We start from the raw sequence: 14,574 nt of genomic DNA on the forward strand, positions 1-14,574 counted from the left end.
CAACCCTTATCCACTGAAAGGCTGGGCTAATGCCGAGGGCCCCCAACACAGTGTCACGGCAGGCCTCTTGCCCCGCTGGGCACCGTGACCCTGGGAGGGTGCAGCGGGAGGTGGCGGCAGACACAGTGGACCTGGCCCGACGTTTCTCTCCCATGCTTCACCCAAAAGTCTCAGCCCTCCTGTCCCAGCCAGAGACAGGAGGGCGTCACCGTCACCAGGTGGGCTCAGCACAGACATGGTGGTCTGTCTCCCCTGACTTTGGCCTCCAGCCTCCTCACCAGCCTCCCTGAGTCCTCTCTAAGTCACTGCACCCCAGACAGAGGATGGCTGCCAGCTCATGGTTTCACCCTCAACTCCCCAGTCCCAGACACCCCAGGCCCTCAGAGCCATGCTGTGGCCCATGGGCTGTCAGGAGGATACTGGATCCCCTGTGGCAGGGCTGCACTGACGTTGCGGCAGGTGGCAGACTGGGCGGTGGGTGACAGGGCCACGTGAGCCTCCTGCCCGGGAGCTCTGAAGCTGACCTGAGGCCTGTTGGTCTTGGATGGCCCAGAGGGAAGCCATGGGCACCTGGGGCGGGCATGAAAGAGCTCTTTCATGGGCCACTGGGTAGAGATGCCGGAGACGCCAGGCAGGCAGCAGCACCTGATCATGAAATGGTAACAGGGAGGGTGGGGGTGGGTGGGGGTCTTCACAGCCATCCTGAGCAGGGCCAGGTGGCCAGGATGCCTGGGACCCCAGACCTCTGGGGGAACAAGGTAAGGGCCCCAGCAACACAGGCCTGTCTGTGGAGTGGGCTCCCCAGGAGATACCCACTCCTGTAAGGTTCCTCCACAGAAGGAATTCAGGAGGGTCTTGCAGAGTCCAATGGGGTTAGGGGGGTGGGTGAGGGTCTGCTAGGCTCTGAGGGGGAGGTGGTGGAGAGGAGGGCTCCCACCTGCCAGGGAAGCTCAGCCTGGGAGTGGGTCTCAGACCTACTATGTAAGAAGAAGGACCTCACCCTGGGCTGCAGTCCCCGAGGGCTTCCTGGAAGAGGGAGCCTGAGTCTTTGCTCAGCATGGCTAGGGTACAGGGAAGAGTGAGGATCCCGACCTCACACGCCTGCCCTTGCAGGAGACCAACACTGGCTGAGCCTCTCATATGTACATGGGGAAACCAGGGCAGGCAGGACCCACTTGCCAGGGAAACTGAGGCCCAAATGATGTGGGGCTCACCCAGGGCCCCCCAGCAGCTGCTGGTTGAGCTGGAAAGTGGAGCCTCCACCTGGCGTGGATGAACCAGGTGTCAGGCAGGGTCTCCCGAAGGAGAGGAGGTGGAGGCGAGAGGCCTAGGACTGATAGGGCTTAAAGACCATCTTACCCACAGACGGGTGGGGGGCACATGGGGTAGCCCCCCAAGTTACCCGCAGGGGCCTGGCCTGGCCCACGGGAGGTCAGGATGAGGCTGCTGCCCTCTGCCAAGCTAGGCAGCCGGGCAGAAACTGCCTCATGTCTGACCCCAACCACCTGGGCCCCGGGCCCAGCCACCAGTGGGTGGGGTGCTGCCGTTCCCTGAAGCAGCCTAGCTGTCCCTCCCGGAGGGCTCTGGCCAGCCCAGGTCGGTGGGGGACTTAGAGGGCTGATTCAGAGCCCCCACCTCCATACAGTTCTCCCTGCATCTACCAGGTGCGGGGTCTCCAGCCATGGGGGGTTTGGGAACCGGGACTCCCCAACTATAGGCAGTTAGGGTGCCTGCCACTGCCCAGAGCTAAGGCCCTAAGGCCCCAGGAGGGAGGCAGCTATGGGGAGGAGGGAGCAGCCCCGGAGAAGGAATCTGGAAGCACCAGCTCCCATGGGGTGGGGCTGCCTTGGTCACTCACTGGGGCTCTGGAAGGGCAGGTGTGAATGGTCCCCCGTGCTGGCCCCTCCGATCGATGGTGGTCCCCAGGTGCTGTGTTAGGGGGGATGCTGGGGCCACATCCAGGTCCAGGGGAAAGTGTGTGGGGATCCATTAGTGATGTCTGTTGGGGCAGGGGTCTGAGTGTCCAGGAGGGCTCTGCCAGGTGCCCTGTCTGGTGCAGGATGAGGCTCTGGCCACGCCCACTGCAGCCCCTCCAGGGGTCCCAACTGTCCATCCTCACCCAGGCAGCTCCCTGGTCCCACCAGCACAGTCTCCCCCACACAAGGGGCACAGTTGGGCTGCTGCGGGGGTGGGGGCTCAGCAGGGGTGTCCCCTCTCCACTCCCCGTTTTCCTCCCCCATCCTCTTCCTCCCGTCCTGCCCTCCCGACCCAGCCTCTGCTCTCCTGCTCCTGCTGATGCTGCCCGCAGGGGCCTGGCCTGGCCTGGGGCCGCCCTGCTGGCTGTGTATGCACTGCAGCTGCCCACCCTGGCCCCCGGCTGCCCCCAGCCCGCATGCCCACACACCCGCATGAGCAACAGGGATGAGTGGGTGGGACTGCCCCACGTGCGGCCCACCATCGACATCTCGATCCTCAAAGGTGAGTGTTCCTGGAGAGGTGGCCCCACTGCCCCCAGCCCCGCAGGGACACTCCGCAATGAGGGGCATGGGAAGAGAGGCAGGAGAGCAGGGCGACGGCCCAAGGCTAGCTCTGGGAAGGCTGGGCCCCAGGGGGGCACACAAGGGCCTGCTCCCTGCTCCCCATAGCCGCCTCCTCCTGTGGGAACAGGGTGCCCTGGGGAAGGGGCTGTGGATTGGGGGAGATGGTGGGGGGGTGGGGGGGGTGGCAGGCGGGGCTGAGTTTCCCTTCAATTCTGCTCCCTCACCCCAAGGGGAGGTGGGAAGGGGGTCTGGGAGCAGCGCCCCCTTTGAGAGGCAAGACAGGCTGAGCTCTAAGAGGAAGGCACCCTGAAGGCTGGACGGAGGCCACACTGAGGTTGGATTTGGTTACCAACTTCCCAGGCCTCTCCTCCTTCAAAACCCAGTTCAGACACTTCCTCTGGCAGCTACTGGACCCCCCATCGTCCCCGCCGTCCCAGCCATCCCCATGTGACCATCTGCACAGGCCTCAGAACTGCCAGGACCTCAGGGTGTGGCTTCTTTCTCATTGCCCCGTGGAGGGCGGGTTAGCGCCCACCTGACAGATGAGACTGAGGCTTACAGAGGTGAGGTCACTTGCAAGGCCGTGTGGCCAGAGAATCTGACCCTTGAAACCTTGACCAGGGGCTTCCCCTTACCCGCACCCCCTCACAGGTGAGAAGGGTAAAGTGGGGGTCAGAGGCCGCTCCAGCAGGAGCAGGAAGGAGGGCCCGCCTGGCTCCTGGAGCCTCCGTGGCCACAAGGGCCAGAAGGGGCAGGTGGGGCCGCCGGGCACCCTGTGCCAGCGTGCCTACGTGACCTTCTCGGTGGGCTGGCGAGAGGGGCTGCACAGCACCGATGCCCTCCAGGCCGTGCCCTTCGACACGGAGCTGGTGGACCTGGACGGTGCCTTCGACCTGGCCTCCGGCCCCTTCCTCTTTGCCGTGCCCGGCGTCTACGTCCTGAGCCTCAATGTGCACACCTGGAATTACAAGGAGACGTACCTGCGCATCACGTGCAACTGGTGGGCCGCAGCCGTGCTGTATGCCCATCCCTTTCTTTCTCAAGGTTGCTTTGGCTGTTTGGGGTCTTTTGGGTTTCCACACAAATTGTGAAATTTTTTGTTCTGGTTCTGTGAAAAATGCCATTGGTAGTTTGATAGGGATTGCATTGAATCTGTAGATTGCTTTGGGTAGTAGAGTCACTTTCACAATGTTGATTCTTCCAATCCAAGAACATGGTATATCTCTCCATCTATTTGTGTCATCTTTAGTTTCTTTCATCAGTGTCTTATAGTTTTCTGCATACAGGTCTTTTGTCTCCTTAGGTAGGTTTATTCCTAGATATTTTATTCTTTTTGTTGCAATGGTAAATGGGAGTGTTTCCTTAATTTCTCTTTCAGATTTTTCATCACTAGTGTATAGGAATGCAAGAGATTTCTGGGCATTAATTTTGTATCCTGCTACTTTACCAAATTCACTGATTAGCTCTAGTAGTTTTCTGGTAGCATCTTTAGGATTCTCTATGTATAGTATCATGTCATCTGCAAACAGTGACAGCTTTACTTCTTCTTTTCTGACTTGGATTCCTTTTATTTCTTTTTCTTCTCAGATTGCTGTGGTTAAAACTTCCGAAACTATGTTGAATAATAGTGGTGAGAGTGGATACCCTTGTCTTGTTCTTGATCTTAGAGGAAATGGTTTCAGTTTTTCACCATTGAGAACGATGTTGGCTGTGGGTTTGTCATATATAGCCTTTATTATGTTGAGGTAAGTTGGGAGGGGGCTTTCTGTCAGCCGCCCACCCCAGGGCCTGGGCCTGCAGCCTCCCTTGAGGGCTGTGACAGTCCCACCGAGGCTGGATCTCGGCCAGCTCTGGACCAGGATAGGGGCTCCTGGCGTCCCATGTATGAGACCCTCGCATCCCCCGTGCAGGCCCTACAGCCCCATGAGGAAGCTGAGACTCAGAGGCGTGGGTCCCTGAGCTCAGGCCTGGGCAGAGCAGGCCTTTGACTCCAGACCCCAAGCACAGGCAGGGGTCTGTACCACAAGATGCATAGCATCAGGGTCTCAAAGGGATTCCTGCCCCCAGGAGCCCCAAGGCCCGACTAGGCCCAGCCGTGGCACATGGCAGATGGCAGCAAGACTCTGGGGGGCTTGTTACAGCCAAGGGGTCGGGGGTTGGAGTAGGACATTCTGACTGGTGAGGCCCTGGCCCTACTAGAGACTAGAGGGTGCTGGGTGGGACCTCGGGAAGCCAGAGGAAAGGTCGGGACCCCTCTCCCCCATCCACATCCTGGGACCTGGCCCCTCCCGGGATGCTGAGTTGGGCTGAGAAGCCTCAGGCTGCACTTTGGCCCTTTGGCCTGTGTCCTTTTATGGCTGGAATAGCTGGACACGCCCAAGGTGCTTGGCAACCATCAGGGCATCAGGAGCCACTTCAGAGCGCTAATGGGGGCCGTGGTGGCTGGGAAGGTTCCACTGTAGAGATAAAGGTGCCCGAACAGGAGTGCGGGGGGTTGGAAGGACCCCAGTGTCCCTCTCTCCTCCCGGGTCCTGGACTCCCCTGCCACCCTGACAGGGACCCAGACCCACTGCATGCTGCAGGCCAACCTGGCCGGGCAGGGCCAGGAGAGCAGCCCCTGTCCAGCAGCTTCAGACAAAGCCTGGGCTCTTTCTGGCTCCTTGTGTGGCCTCAGCTCCCCTGTCCGGTATCAGGGTACAGAGCCCTCCACGCTGCGCTGGGCCCTGAGGGTGCAGGCCGGGGTGGGCAGTCCCGTGAAGGCTTCAGACCCCATGGCTGCTCGGCCTCCCTCCCACTCACTCTGTCCACGGTGCCTGGAAGGGCGGTGCTGGGGCAGCTCGGCTGAGCCTCCCGGGACAGACCTGCTCCCAGCTGGCGACCCAAGAGAGCAGAGCAGGCCAGGCCAGAGGGTGTCTGACCAACTCCAAATCCAAGGCCACCCCCCATGCTCAGAGAACCAGGGGCAGGGTGGGGGCTCCCCTTAGTGTGGCCGAGAACCCCTCAGAGGCAGCCGGCCAGAGCCTCAGAGCACAGGGATGTGCCAGGGGACACTGTGGGTGGGTCCAGGGCAAGGCGGCGGTGCCTGCATCCCCCCAGCCCAGGTTTATTTAAAAACAGCGACTGAGAACAGGGTAGGATGAGGTGAAGTTGTTATCTCTGCAAAGTGATGGGCGACCCGAGACTCAGAAATCCACAGGCCCAGGCTGCCGCCCTGACCGCTTAGGAGACGAGAAGGGAAATGGCCCCAGTCAGAGCAGCAGCCTCTAGGCACCCTCTGCGGGGCCTCGGTGCAATCAGGACTGGCCTGCTGCAGGAGAAGAAAGCTGGAAAAGACTAGAATACAGGGCAGCCTGAGAGATGGATCCTGCGGGAGCCAGTTTCCCATATCAGTTTATCCATTTGGTGGAATTCCAACAAAACACCCATTTTTAAAACTTGGGTGAAATTCATATACTATAAAATCTACCATTTTAAAGTGAACAATACAGTGGCATTTAGTACATTCACAACGTTGTGCAACCCACATCTCTATCTGGTTCCAGAACGTTTTCATCACCCCACAGAAATCCCGAACCCGCGAGCTGGCACTCCCCCCCCCCCCGCCCCCGCCCCCAGCCCCTGCTTTCTGTCTATGGATTTGCTGCTTCTGGACATTTTGTGTAAGTGGAATCACAAACTCTGTGGCCTCTCGTGTCCGTCCGTGTTGTAGTGTGTGCTGGCCCCTCACCCCTTGCCACGGCTGAGGGGCGCCCCACTGTGCGGACGGACCACGGTTTGCCTGTTCACTTGTTGAGAAACATTCAGGCTGTTCCCACCGTTTGGCTATTGTTTGTGCTACGATGAACACCTGCGTATAACACCCATTTTCTAACTTTGTAAAATAGTGTTGAAGGGCGCTTGGAGGAATGGGTAGGCAGGAGCCAGCTCAGTTCTGTGTGCTCTCTTGGACATGGAAACAGATTTGGAAGATATGGTGACGAGTGCAGTGACCACCAGGCAGACAACAGGAACCCCCAGAGGCCAGTCGCCCAGGGGGACAAGAGCCCGAGGTACAAGCGGGGTTGGGATGAGGGGGCATTTGCGTTCAAGGGTCACCTCATGGACTAAAGCAGGTATCAGTGAAGTAAAGAGTTGTCAGCAATATAACCATTAAAAATATGTGGGACACACACAACGCACAACAGCCAAAAAGTGGGAACATCCAGGTTATCTATCGATGATGAACCAATAAAGTGTTGTTGGTCCCTCCATACACATTTTATGGAGTGTGTATTGTACCACAACTAAAAAATACGTGGGAATATTTAGCTAATTTCTGGATGGGAAAGACATATTTTTTTAAAAAAAGGAGGAATTTCCCAAGCAGAAGAGGGATAGGTTTGATTTTGTAAAAATAGAAAATGTTGTTCTACATCAGTCCTGAAGCCAAAACTCATGACGCTAGGAAGTGCTCCTGCCTTGGGGAGAGCAAGGGTGGGGTTCCTGCCTTCTAATGAGCCCCCAGATGGACGGAGAAATCTTGAGAGGACAGGAGATTCATCCGTGAGGGAAGGAGTGCTCCTTCTATACCGACCACCAAGGGCATCGCGTCCAGATATTGTTTCCAAGCTGCCTGATCACCACCATCATCTGTGTCCCTCAGGGAACCCGTGGGCCAGGCCTCGTGGGCCCCAGCAGGGTGGCTCCAGAGGACACATGGGCAGACAGGTCCACAGTCCAGAGGGCCGAGAAGGCCGCAGCCATGGGTCAGGAGAAGGAAACCCAGCAGCACAGCTCAGGGGAGCCTGGGTCCCCTCCCCTTTGCATCAACAGCTTCCAGATCCTGCCTGGTCCCAGGCACCCCTCAGCATGGCCCCTGGGGGCTCAGCTAGGAGGGAGGGTGGGAGCCGGGCTCCAGTGTGGGGAGAGGTCGGGGGACCCTGGAAGCTGACCCTCATCCTAGGGCCGCCCTCTCAGGCCTGATGACCACAAGGGCACGGACCCCTACGGACCAGGCCACCTTTCAGGTGCCCAGCAATGGGAGCCTGGCAGCGTGTGGGAAGGGGGAGGGGAGAGGGTGGGCACTCCGTCCCCAGAACGGCTGCTGCCTTCGGCTGCAGGAGGGCCGTGGGTCTCCTTGTCCTGAGAGCCCCATCCCCCACCCGCCAGGTGGTAAAACTACCCACCCACCACTCTGCAAAACATCCTTTAATTAAACCCTCCTCAAACTGCCCAAACGGAGGGGATACCTGTTTCCTGGGGGGCGGGGGGGGTGGGTGGGACAAGTGGGGGGCACGGGGAGCCACTCGGGGTGGGAGCAGAAGGGAATCATGGCCAGTCCCCACTGCCCAGCGCCGGCCCCTGTGGATGGCACCAGGAGGACCATGCCCTCCCCCTCCTGGGGTGCCCCGGTGCCCACACCCACAGGCCCAGCGCCCTATACCCTGCAGCCACGGTCAGCTGTCTGTGCAGATGCCACGGAAGAGAGTGGCTGAGAAAGGGCCTCACCCCCCCTCCCCAGAGGCAGGGGCCAGGGGAGGGAGGTTTGCTCGGGCAGAGACCCTGCTGCCCCCAGTGTGGGGACCCACGCAGGTGGAGCCCCCAGACCCCCATCAGTGCAGATACAACAAATGCATAGCTGTCACCACCATGTCCAGATATGCAGCCTGAGGGAGTGGGGAGGGGGTGGGCCTGGGACAGGGAGGAGCAAGGGCCCTGGAGAGGGGTGAGAGCTCGGGGAGGGAAGGACGGAGACGGGGACCCCAGTCAGGCTCCTGGACAGTCACTGGACCTTCAAGGTAAGGACCCCAACTGGACAGAGCCGCCATCACTCAATTATCAATCATCACATCAATCACTCAGTTATTCATTCAGCAAACACACTTCAGGTTCATGGTGGCCAGACCAGCCCTCAGGAGCCAGGATAGCATGGGCCAGTCTGCACAGGACAGCAGCGGAGGGGAGGCAGCACTTTAGGGCTGGGATCCCCCATCAGCCAGGATGGAGCGGGGTCATGGACCCAGTAGTCTCTCCAGGTCCTCAGCCCACCCAGTCCTTGAAGTCCAGGGTTCTGCTGGGGCCCTGACAGGTGACCAGCCAAGACCCTATTCTCAACGTCGATCACCTCCCTGACACCCCCAAAGGGTGTCCCAGCTCTCAGCCCCCAGATTCCTGTGGGAAGTTCTTCCTGGTGTCTACCCATGGTCTGCCTTCCTCCTGTCCCAAAATGCCCAAGAGGGTGGGCCCTTCCTGACCCTTCCTTGGGGCCCTACCCAGGGCACCCCTCACTCAGCCCTCAGGGTGGGCCAGCCTTGGTCTCCCTCACTGTGGGGCTACAACACCGGCTCTGCCTGTGGGGGCTGCGCCTCCGTCACCCACCCCTCCCACCCTGCACCCCCACTGCCTGGCAAACAGCCCCCCCCATCCCGATCCCAGAGGAAGCCTCACCCTGCCCCGCGGGCCGGATTTCCTGAGTAAGGTCACTCTGGGAGCCACTGGAGCCCAGTGGCCAATAAAACCCATCGATGCGGAGAGAGAGACAGTAAAGCAGGTCACCCCCCGAGGGCACTTGCTCTCCCCGCCCCCTGCCCCACTCAGGGCCTGTGGACCCGGGACCTGCAAGCAGTGTGGTGGCGGCTCTGTGGTCCCCGCAGCTGTGCCCAGCCTGTGCTGGGTGCGGAGGGCAGTGGCCAGTCCAGGCTGCATCCCCAGGCCCACCGTGCCATGTCCACGGTTCCCTGGGCTTACGTTTCTCCTGGAACACTCCTGTCCCCGCTTCCCTACAGGCTCTCAGCAGTGCCTAGTCCTCACTTCCTCCCATTCGGTGTCCCACCATGGCCAGTCCTGGTCACCAGCTCCCACCCGGACCCAGGGTCCATGGGCTGCCTGGAATCAGCTCCTCCACTCGCTGGGTCCATCAGGCTCTGGGCACACACACAGGCACACACATGTCTACACATGCACTCACACACAGGCACACACACTCACAAGCAGACACATGCACACGCATACACACCCACACATTCACACATATATACACACAGGCACATGCACGCACAGAGGCACATACACACACACACTCACACACAGGCACACATGCACACACACTCACGCCCCTCACACCCATCACAGGCAGGACTGGTCAGGTTGCTGCTGGTGTCTGCAGTCCCCACACGGGCACTCTTGGCTGGCGCTACCCTGGGGAGGGAGATCAAGATGCCAAATCAATTGGGAGAAATTGACCTGGGCAGATATTTCTGAGCCATCTGCTTGCTCCCCCAAATTATTCTGAGTGGATGCACTTTGCATCCGAACCCAGGGGTGGTGGGAAGTGGTTGGTTGAACGAACATGTTTCTCCCAGGCACCCATCCCTCCCTGGGATGCTGGTCCCCCTAGGGCCGGGCGGGGGTGGCTTTAGTCACCCCCACCCCCAAGACGGAGCCCAGGAGTGGCAGAGACAGCCTGGGGCTCAGGAGGCAGCCGTGTTCCCACTTGATCAGGGATGGGGGCAGGGGCCCCAAATGAGCCACCCACTCCCCGCACCCACCAGCCATGGAAGAATCAGATGCATCCCCTGCATCCTCCGGGGCCAAATCCTAACCCTGCCACCCCCAGGAGGCGAGCCGGGACAGCCCCAGCCCTGTCGTTCCTTTCAGCTGGCTTGTGTACTCTTTCCCCTGCCTTATCATCTAAGTGTCCTGCTGCCCACTTCCAGCTGGGTGTTTGCCTACCCCCATCCAGCCGAGTATGATCCACTTGCTCTGATTTGCACTGGCTTCAATCGGCTCCAGGGACAATATTTGCTCTGGGAAAGAGTCAAACATTTATTCTCTAATTTATTCAGGGAGCGGTTGTCAAACACAAGCGCCCTTATTATGTGATCTCGTTTCCAGGGCTTGGCCTCTGTCTGGGGTCCGTGCCGAGGCCCAGGTAGCGCTGACCCAGGCTTTCCCCTGCTCAGCACGGCTCTGCCTGCTCCCCACACCCTCCTGGTGTCGGCATCCTGCTCTGGGACAACTGAGGACAACTGAGTTGGGGGCGGCACTGGGCACGGCTGTCTCAGATGGGGGCTTGCGGGTGAGTGACCCCCACATTCTGGCTCTTCTCCTTCCAGCCTCGCAAAGAGGCCCAAGCACCAGGGACCCCAAGGCCTTTCCCAGCGAGGCTGCCAGGGCATCTTCTCTGGGACCCGTTTTCGGGCCTGGGGGGTGGGAGGAGCGCATTTCTCGGGGGTGGAGAGGACAGGAAGCCGAATTCCTCCAGGGTCTGGCATCTGCGTACGCCTCACTCGGCCTGGCCTCTCCAGTCTGCTGTTTGCCTTGGGAGGCTGCTCCCCCCACTGCTGTCTGGCTATTTCTCCTCTTCTGCTCCAGTCCCCCTCCTTCTCCGGGAAGGAAAGCAGAAGAGGTGGCAGTGGGTTCCTGTACCCTCACCTGCCCCCGCTCCACACACCCAGGACGGCCTCTCCCGGGGTCCCCTCCCGCGGTCTCCACGCTCACAGCTTGCTGGTCTGCATGAGCCCGTTGGCCTCGCAGCTGCGTGCGGGCAGCATGGCCTCCTGCAGCCGGCTGCTCTGGCCCGGCCGTGGCTCCGTGGCATCCGCGTCCTCAGTGCCGTAGCTCTTGCGGAGGCACAGAACCTTCCGGAAGCTCTGGCGGAAGTTGTCGGAGAGGAAGCCGTAGAGCAAGGGGTTGGCACAGCTGTTGGCATAGGACAGCACGACCACAAAGAAGTAGGCGCCGGCGGAGGCGGGCTCCTCGGGCAGCACAAAGGCCAGGTTGACGATGTTGACGATGAAGAAGGGCAGCCAGCAGCCCACGAACACCAGCACCACCACCACCACCATGCGGGTCACCTTGCGCTCTGAGCGCCGCCGCGTGGAGCCCACGCGCATGCCCGAGGCCTTCAGCTTCACCACGATGAGCAGGTAGCACAGGCAGATGACCAGCAGCGGCCCAAAGAAGCCTAGCACGGACGTGTAGATGATGAAGATAGCACCCCACAGGCCCACAGGCTCTGGCCAGCTGAGGTTGCAGGTGTTCCACCCCTCCTGGATGTCTGCAAACACCACCAGCGGCAGTGACATGACCAGAGAAAAGGCCCAGACCGTGGCGCTGGCCAGCTTGGCCACCCGAGGGCGGCGCCAGCGGGCGGAGCGGATGGGGTGGACCACGGCCAGGTAGCGGTCCACGCTCATGACGGTCAGGCAGAAGATGCTGGTGAACTGGTTGATGCCGTCCAGCGTCATGACCAGGCGGCAGAGCACGGGGCCGAAGGGCCAGTAGGAGATGGCGTTCTGCGTGGCCACGAAGGGCAGCCCCAGCATGAGGAGCACGTCGGCCACGGCCAGGTTGAGGATGTAGATGTTGGTGACCGTCTTCATCTTGGCGTGACGCAGTACCACGTAGATGACCAGCGCATTGCCGCCTAGCCCCACTGTGCACACCAGCAGGTAGAGCACAGGCACCACCACCGCCCGGGCGCCCGGTGAGGGCACCAGCCCCGCCAGCGTCCCATTCTCGCCGCCGCTGCCTGTGGCTGCCGAGGAGGCATTCCAGCTGGTCAGTGGGGAGGCCGGGAACAGAGGCTCCATCGTGGCCGCCGCGGGCAGGGCAGGGTGAGCGGGAGCGCCGGGCGCATCCACTGCAAGAGAATGAAGCACACGGAGCGACTGACCAGGAGGGTGTCTCCCCTGCGCCCGGCCCCACTGGCCCAGGAGGCGCAGGATTACCCCGTGGCGCCAGGTAAACATGATTACTCATGTTCAACTGGGCTGGGAATCACATTAAGCAAATTGTTTGGAAAACAAGCCCAGAGAGGAAGGAGCAGCAGGACAGCTGCCGTGGGGGCAACGGGCAGACGGCCCTGTGAGCCCAGACGCCGTCTGTCGATACCACGATGGCTTCCAGAGACCTGACCGTCCCTCTCCACCCCAATGCCCCCCTTCCTGGCTCACCCATGGCCACTCTCGAGTCTGTGGCTGGCACCGTCTCTCTGAGGCCTTGTGGAGTCCTGGGGGTGGCACTGATACACCCAACTTGCAGATAAGGGACTAAGGATGGTGGGAGTCACCTCCCAGGGACTCGCAGGACAGGTGGAGAGGGGTGGGGGGAGGGATAAGGAGGCTGAAACATCGGCTGGGCACCGCAAGCCCAGGCCAGCCAGAAGTGCAGTGACACCGGCCAAGCCCACTCTCCTGGGTGACCCCAAAGCTGGACTCTGGGTTGCCTCCTGGAACCATCGGAGGGTGCCGGGCCTTCCGTGTGGCTGAAAAACCAGAACTCAGGCTGCAGAGGCTCTGCCAGTGTCCAACTGGTGAGCCACGTCCGTGTCACCCCAGCAAAGCCCCAGCCGCATGACCAAGAGGAGCTGGTTTCCCTGCCCCCAACAGCTATCCGCCACAGCATGGATGTCACTGGGCCAAGGAGACGACCAGGGACATAGATGCACATGCTCTCTGGCAGGGCCATCACCCAGCCCAAGGACAGCAAGTCTGAAGCCCCAGGCAGAGGGCACCGAGCGGGAAGGGGTATATGAGGACCCCACACCATGAACAAGCAAACACATGACAGGCAGAGACGAATTACAGCCTGGGCCACTGGCCAGGAGGAAATGCACGTGTGCGTGTGTGGCGGGGGAACGATATGGGAAGCGTGGACAGAGGGAAGGCTTCGGGGTGATGGGGTTTTGTAGAGAAAGAGCCAAGGCAAAGATGGGGGAATGGCATCTGCAGGTCAGGGTGATGGGCACACGTGTATCCATTATATTGTTTTTGTACTTTTCTCTATGTTTAAATTGTTCATAAAAACGGTGATGCTCAGGAGAAAATAAATACCTCCATTGATGAGAAGAGGAGGAAGGGAAGATGGGGGCTGACACCTCCGGCAGGGGATGTGGGGCTAGCAGGGAGTCTAAGTGCCCCCAGGGGACCAAGACAAGGGCCTGAGCGGGGCTGGAAAGGGCCGTAATGACAAGCCAGGGTCAGCTGACCCCCCGTGCTCCCAAGTCACCTCAGCACAGAGGCCGCCAGGCCCGGACTGGGGACCCCAGGGTTGGGGAGGGCAACTGCAATCTTGTAGACAAGGGGGCAGAATAACCAACTCTGACAACGACAGGGAAAAACTCTCTGCCAGATGGGCGGACACACCCGGATGCTAACAGACACTGGGAAACGCGACCCAGAAAATCAACAGTGAGAAGGTGGATCAGTGGATTCGTTTCAGGTGAAATAAAAGTAAATGACTGAACAAGTGTGCTTAAGATATGTGTTAAAATGTTTAGAATCCTCTAGGAATGGATAAAAATATTCTGAAATGAATTTGGCTTCTGTCTAAGGAGTAAAATGAACAAGTGTCTATTTTTGAAAATTACAACTCTTGGGTGTGAAAAACATCATCATTTGGACAAAAAAAAAAGCCCCACAAAAGTCTGGACACAGATGAAGAGAGAATGGGGGAATCGGAAGAGGGGCTGAAGGACTCCCTCGGAGCAGGTGCAGTGGTGGGGGTGCAGAGGTACCTGCAGAACTGACTCAGGGCAAGAGTCCTGCTCAAAAGGGAAACCCTGTCCCTAACAGGATAAAGAAAAAATGCAGCAGCGTCAGAGTCAACCTACAGAGAGTCGAGGACGAAGAGAAAACCCTGAAGAACGCAGACGGGCTGCCTGTACGGAAACCCAGAACAGTGCGGGTTAGGATAGGACAACAGGTTCCGTAAGCGGGGTGGCGGGGGGAACTGGGGGAGCCGGGGGAGAGAGAAACGCTGTCACCCCTGGAATCCCCACCGGGAGGAGGCTTCCGGCTGGCCTGAAGGGGAAAGAGACCTTTCTCTGTGCGTTGCTGAATTTGCTGGTCCAGGTGCTGAGCACACCTGCTGTATATCATGACCTGATATGAGGTGTATGACAAAAAATTCTGTTAAAAAAAAAGGCCAAGGTAGGCTGCCAAGGGATGACGCATTTCAAGACAAAGCTGGCGGCGGGTGGGGGTGGGGGGGACTTGCCCCGTGGTCCAGTGGTTAAGAGTCTGCACTTCCACTGCAGGGGGTGCAGGTTCGA

The 14,574-nt window shown here is 59.7% G+C and overlaps 2 protein-coding genes across 2 annotated transcripts; one reads left to right on the top strand and one right to left on the bottom strand.

Moving 5' to 3' along the window:
• The first annotated feature begins 1,487 nt into the window (after nt 1–1,487).
• Nucleotides 1,488–9,322, top strand: C1QTNF8 (C1q and TNF related 8). The gene is given in 6 exon segments (XM_033840231.1): nt 1,488–1,596; nt 2,273–2,379; nt 2,382–2,478; nt 3,192–3,584; nt 5,097–5,281; nt 9,305–9,322. Coding segments are annotated over 6 exon segments (909 nt in total).
• A 1,692-nt stretch (nt 9,323–11,014) lies between these two features.
• SSTR5 (somatostatin receptor 5) lies at nt 11,015–12,112 on the bottom strand. The gene has a single exon (XM_033840619.2). It carries the CDS (start codon nt 12,110–12,112, stop codon nt 11,015–11,017), a length of 1,098 nt encoding a protein of 365 aa, XP_033696510.1.
• Between the last annotated feature and the right edge of the window lie 2,462 nt (nt 12,113–14,574).

This window comes from Tursiops truncatus, chromosome 15, assembly GCF_011762595.2.
Source record: "Tursiops truncatus isolate mTurTru1 chromosome 15, mTurTru1.mat.Y, whole genome shotgun sequence".
In the NCBI taxonomy this organism is placed as follows: domain Eukaryota; kingdom Metazoa; phylum Chordata; class Mammalia; order Artiodactyla; family Delphinidae; genus Tursiops; species Tursiops truncatus.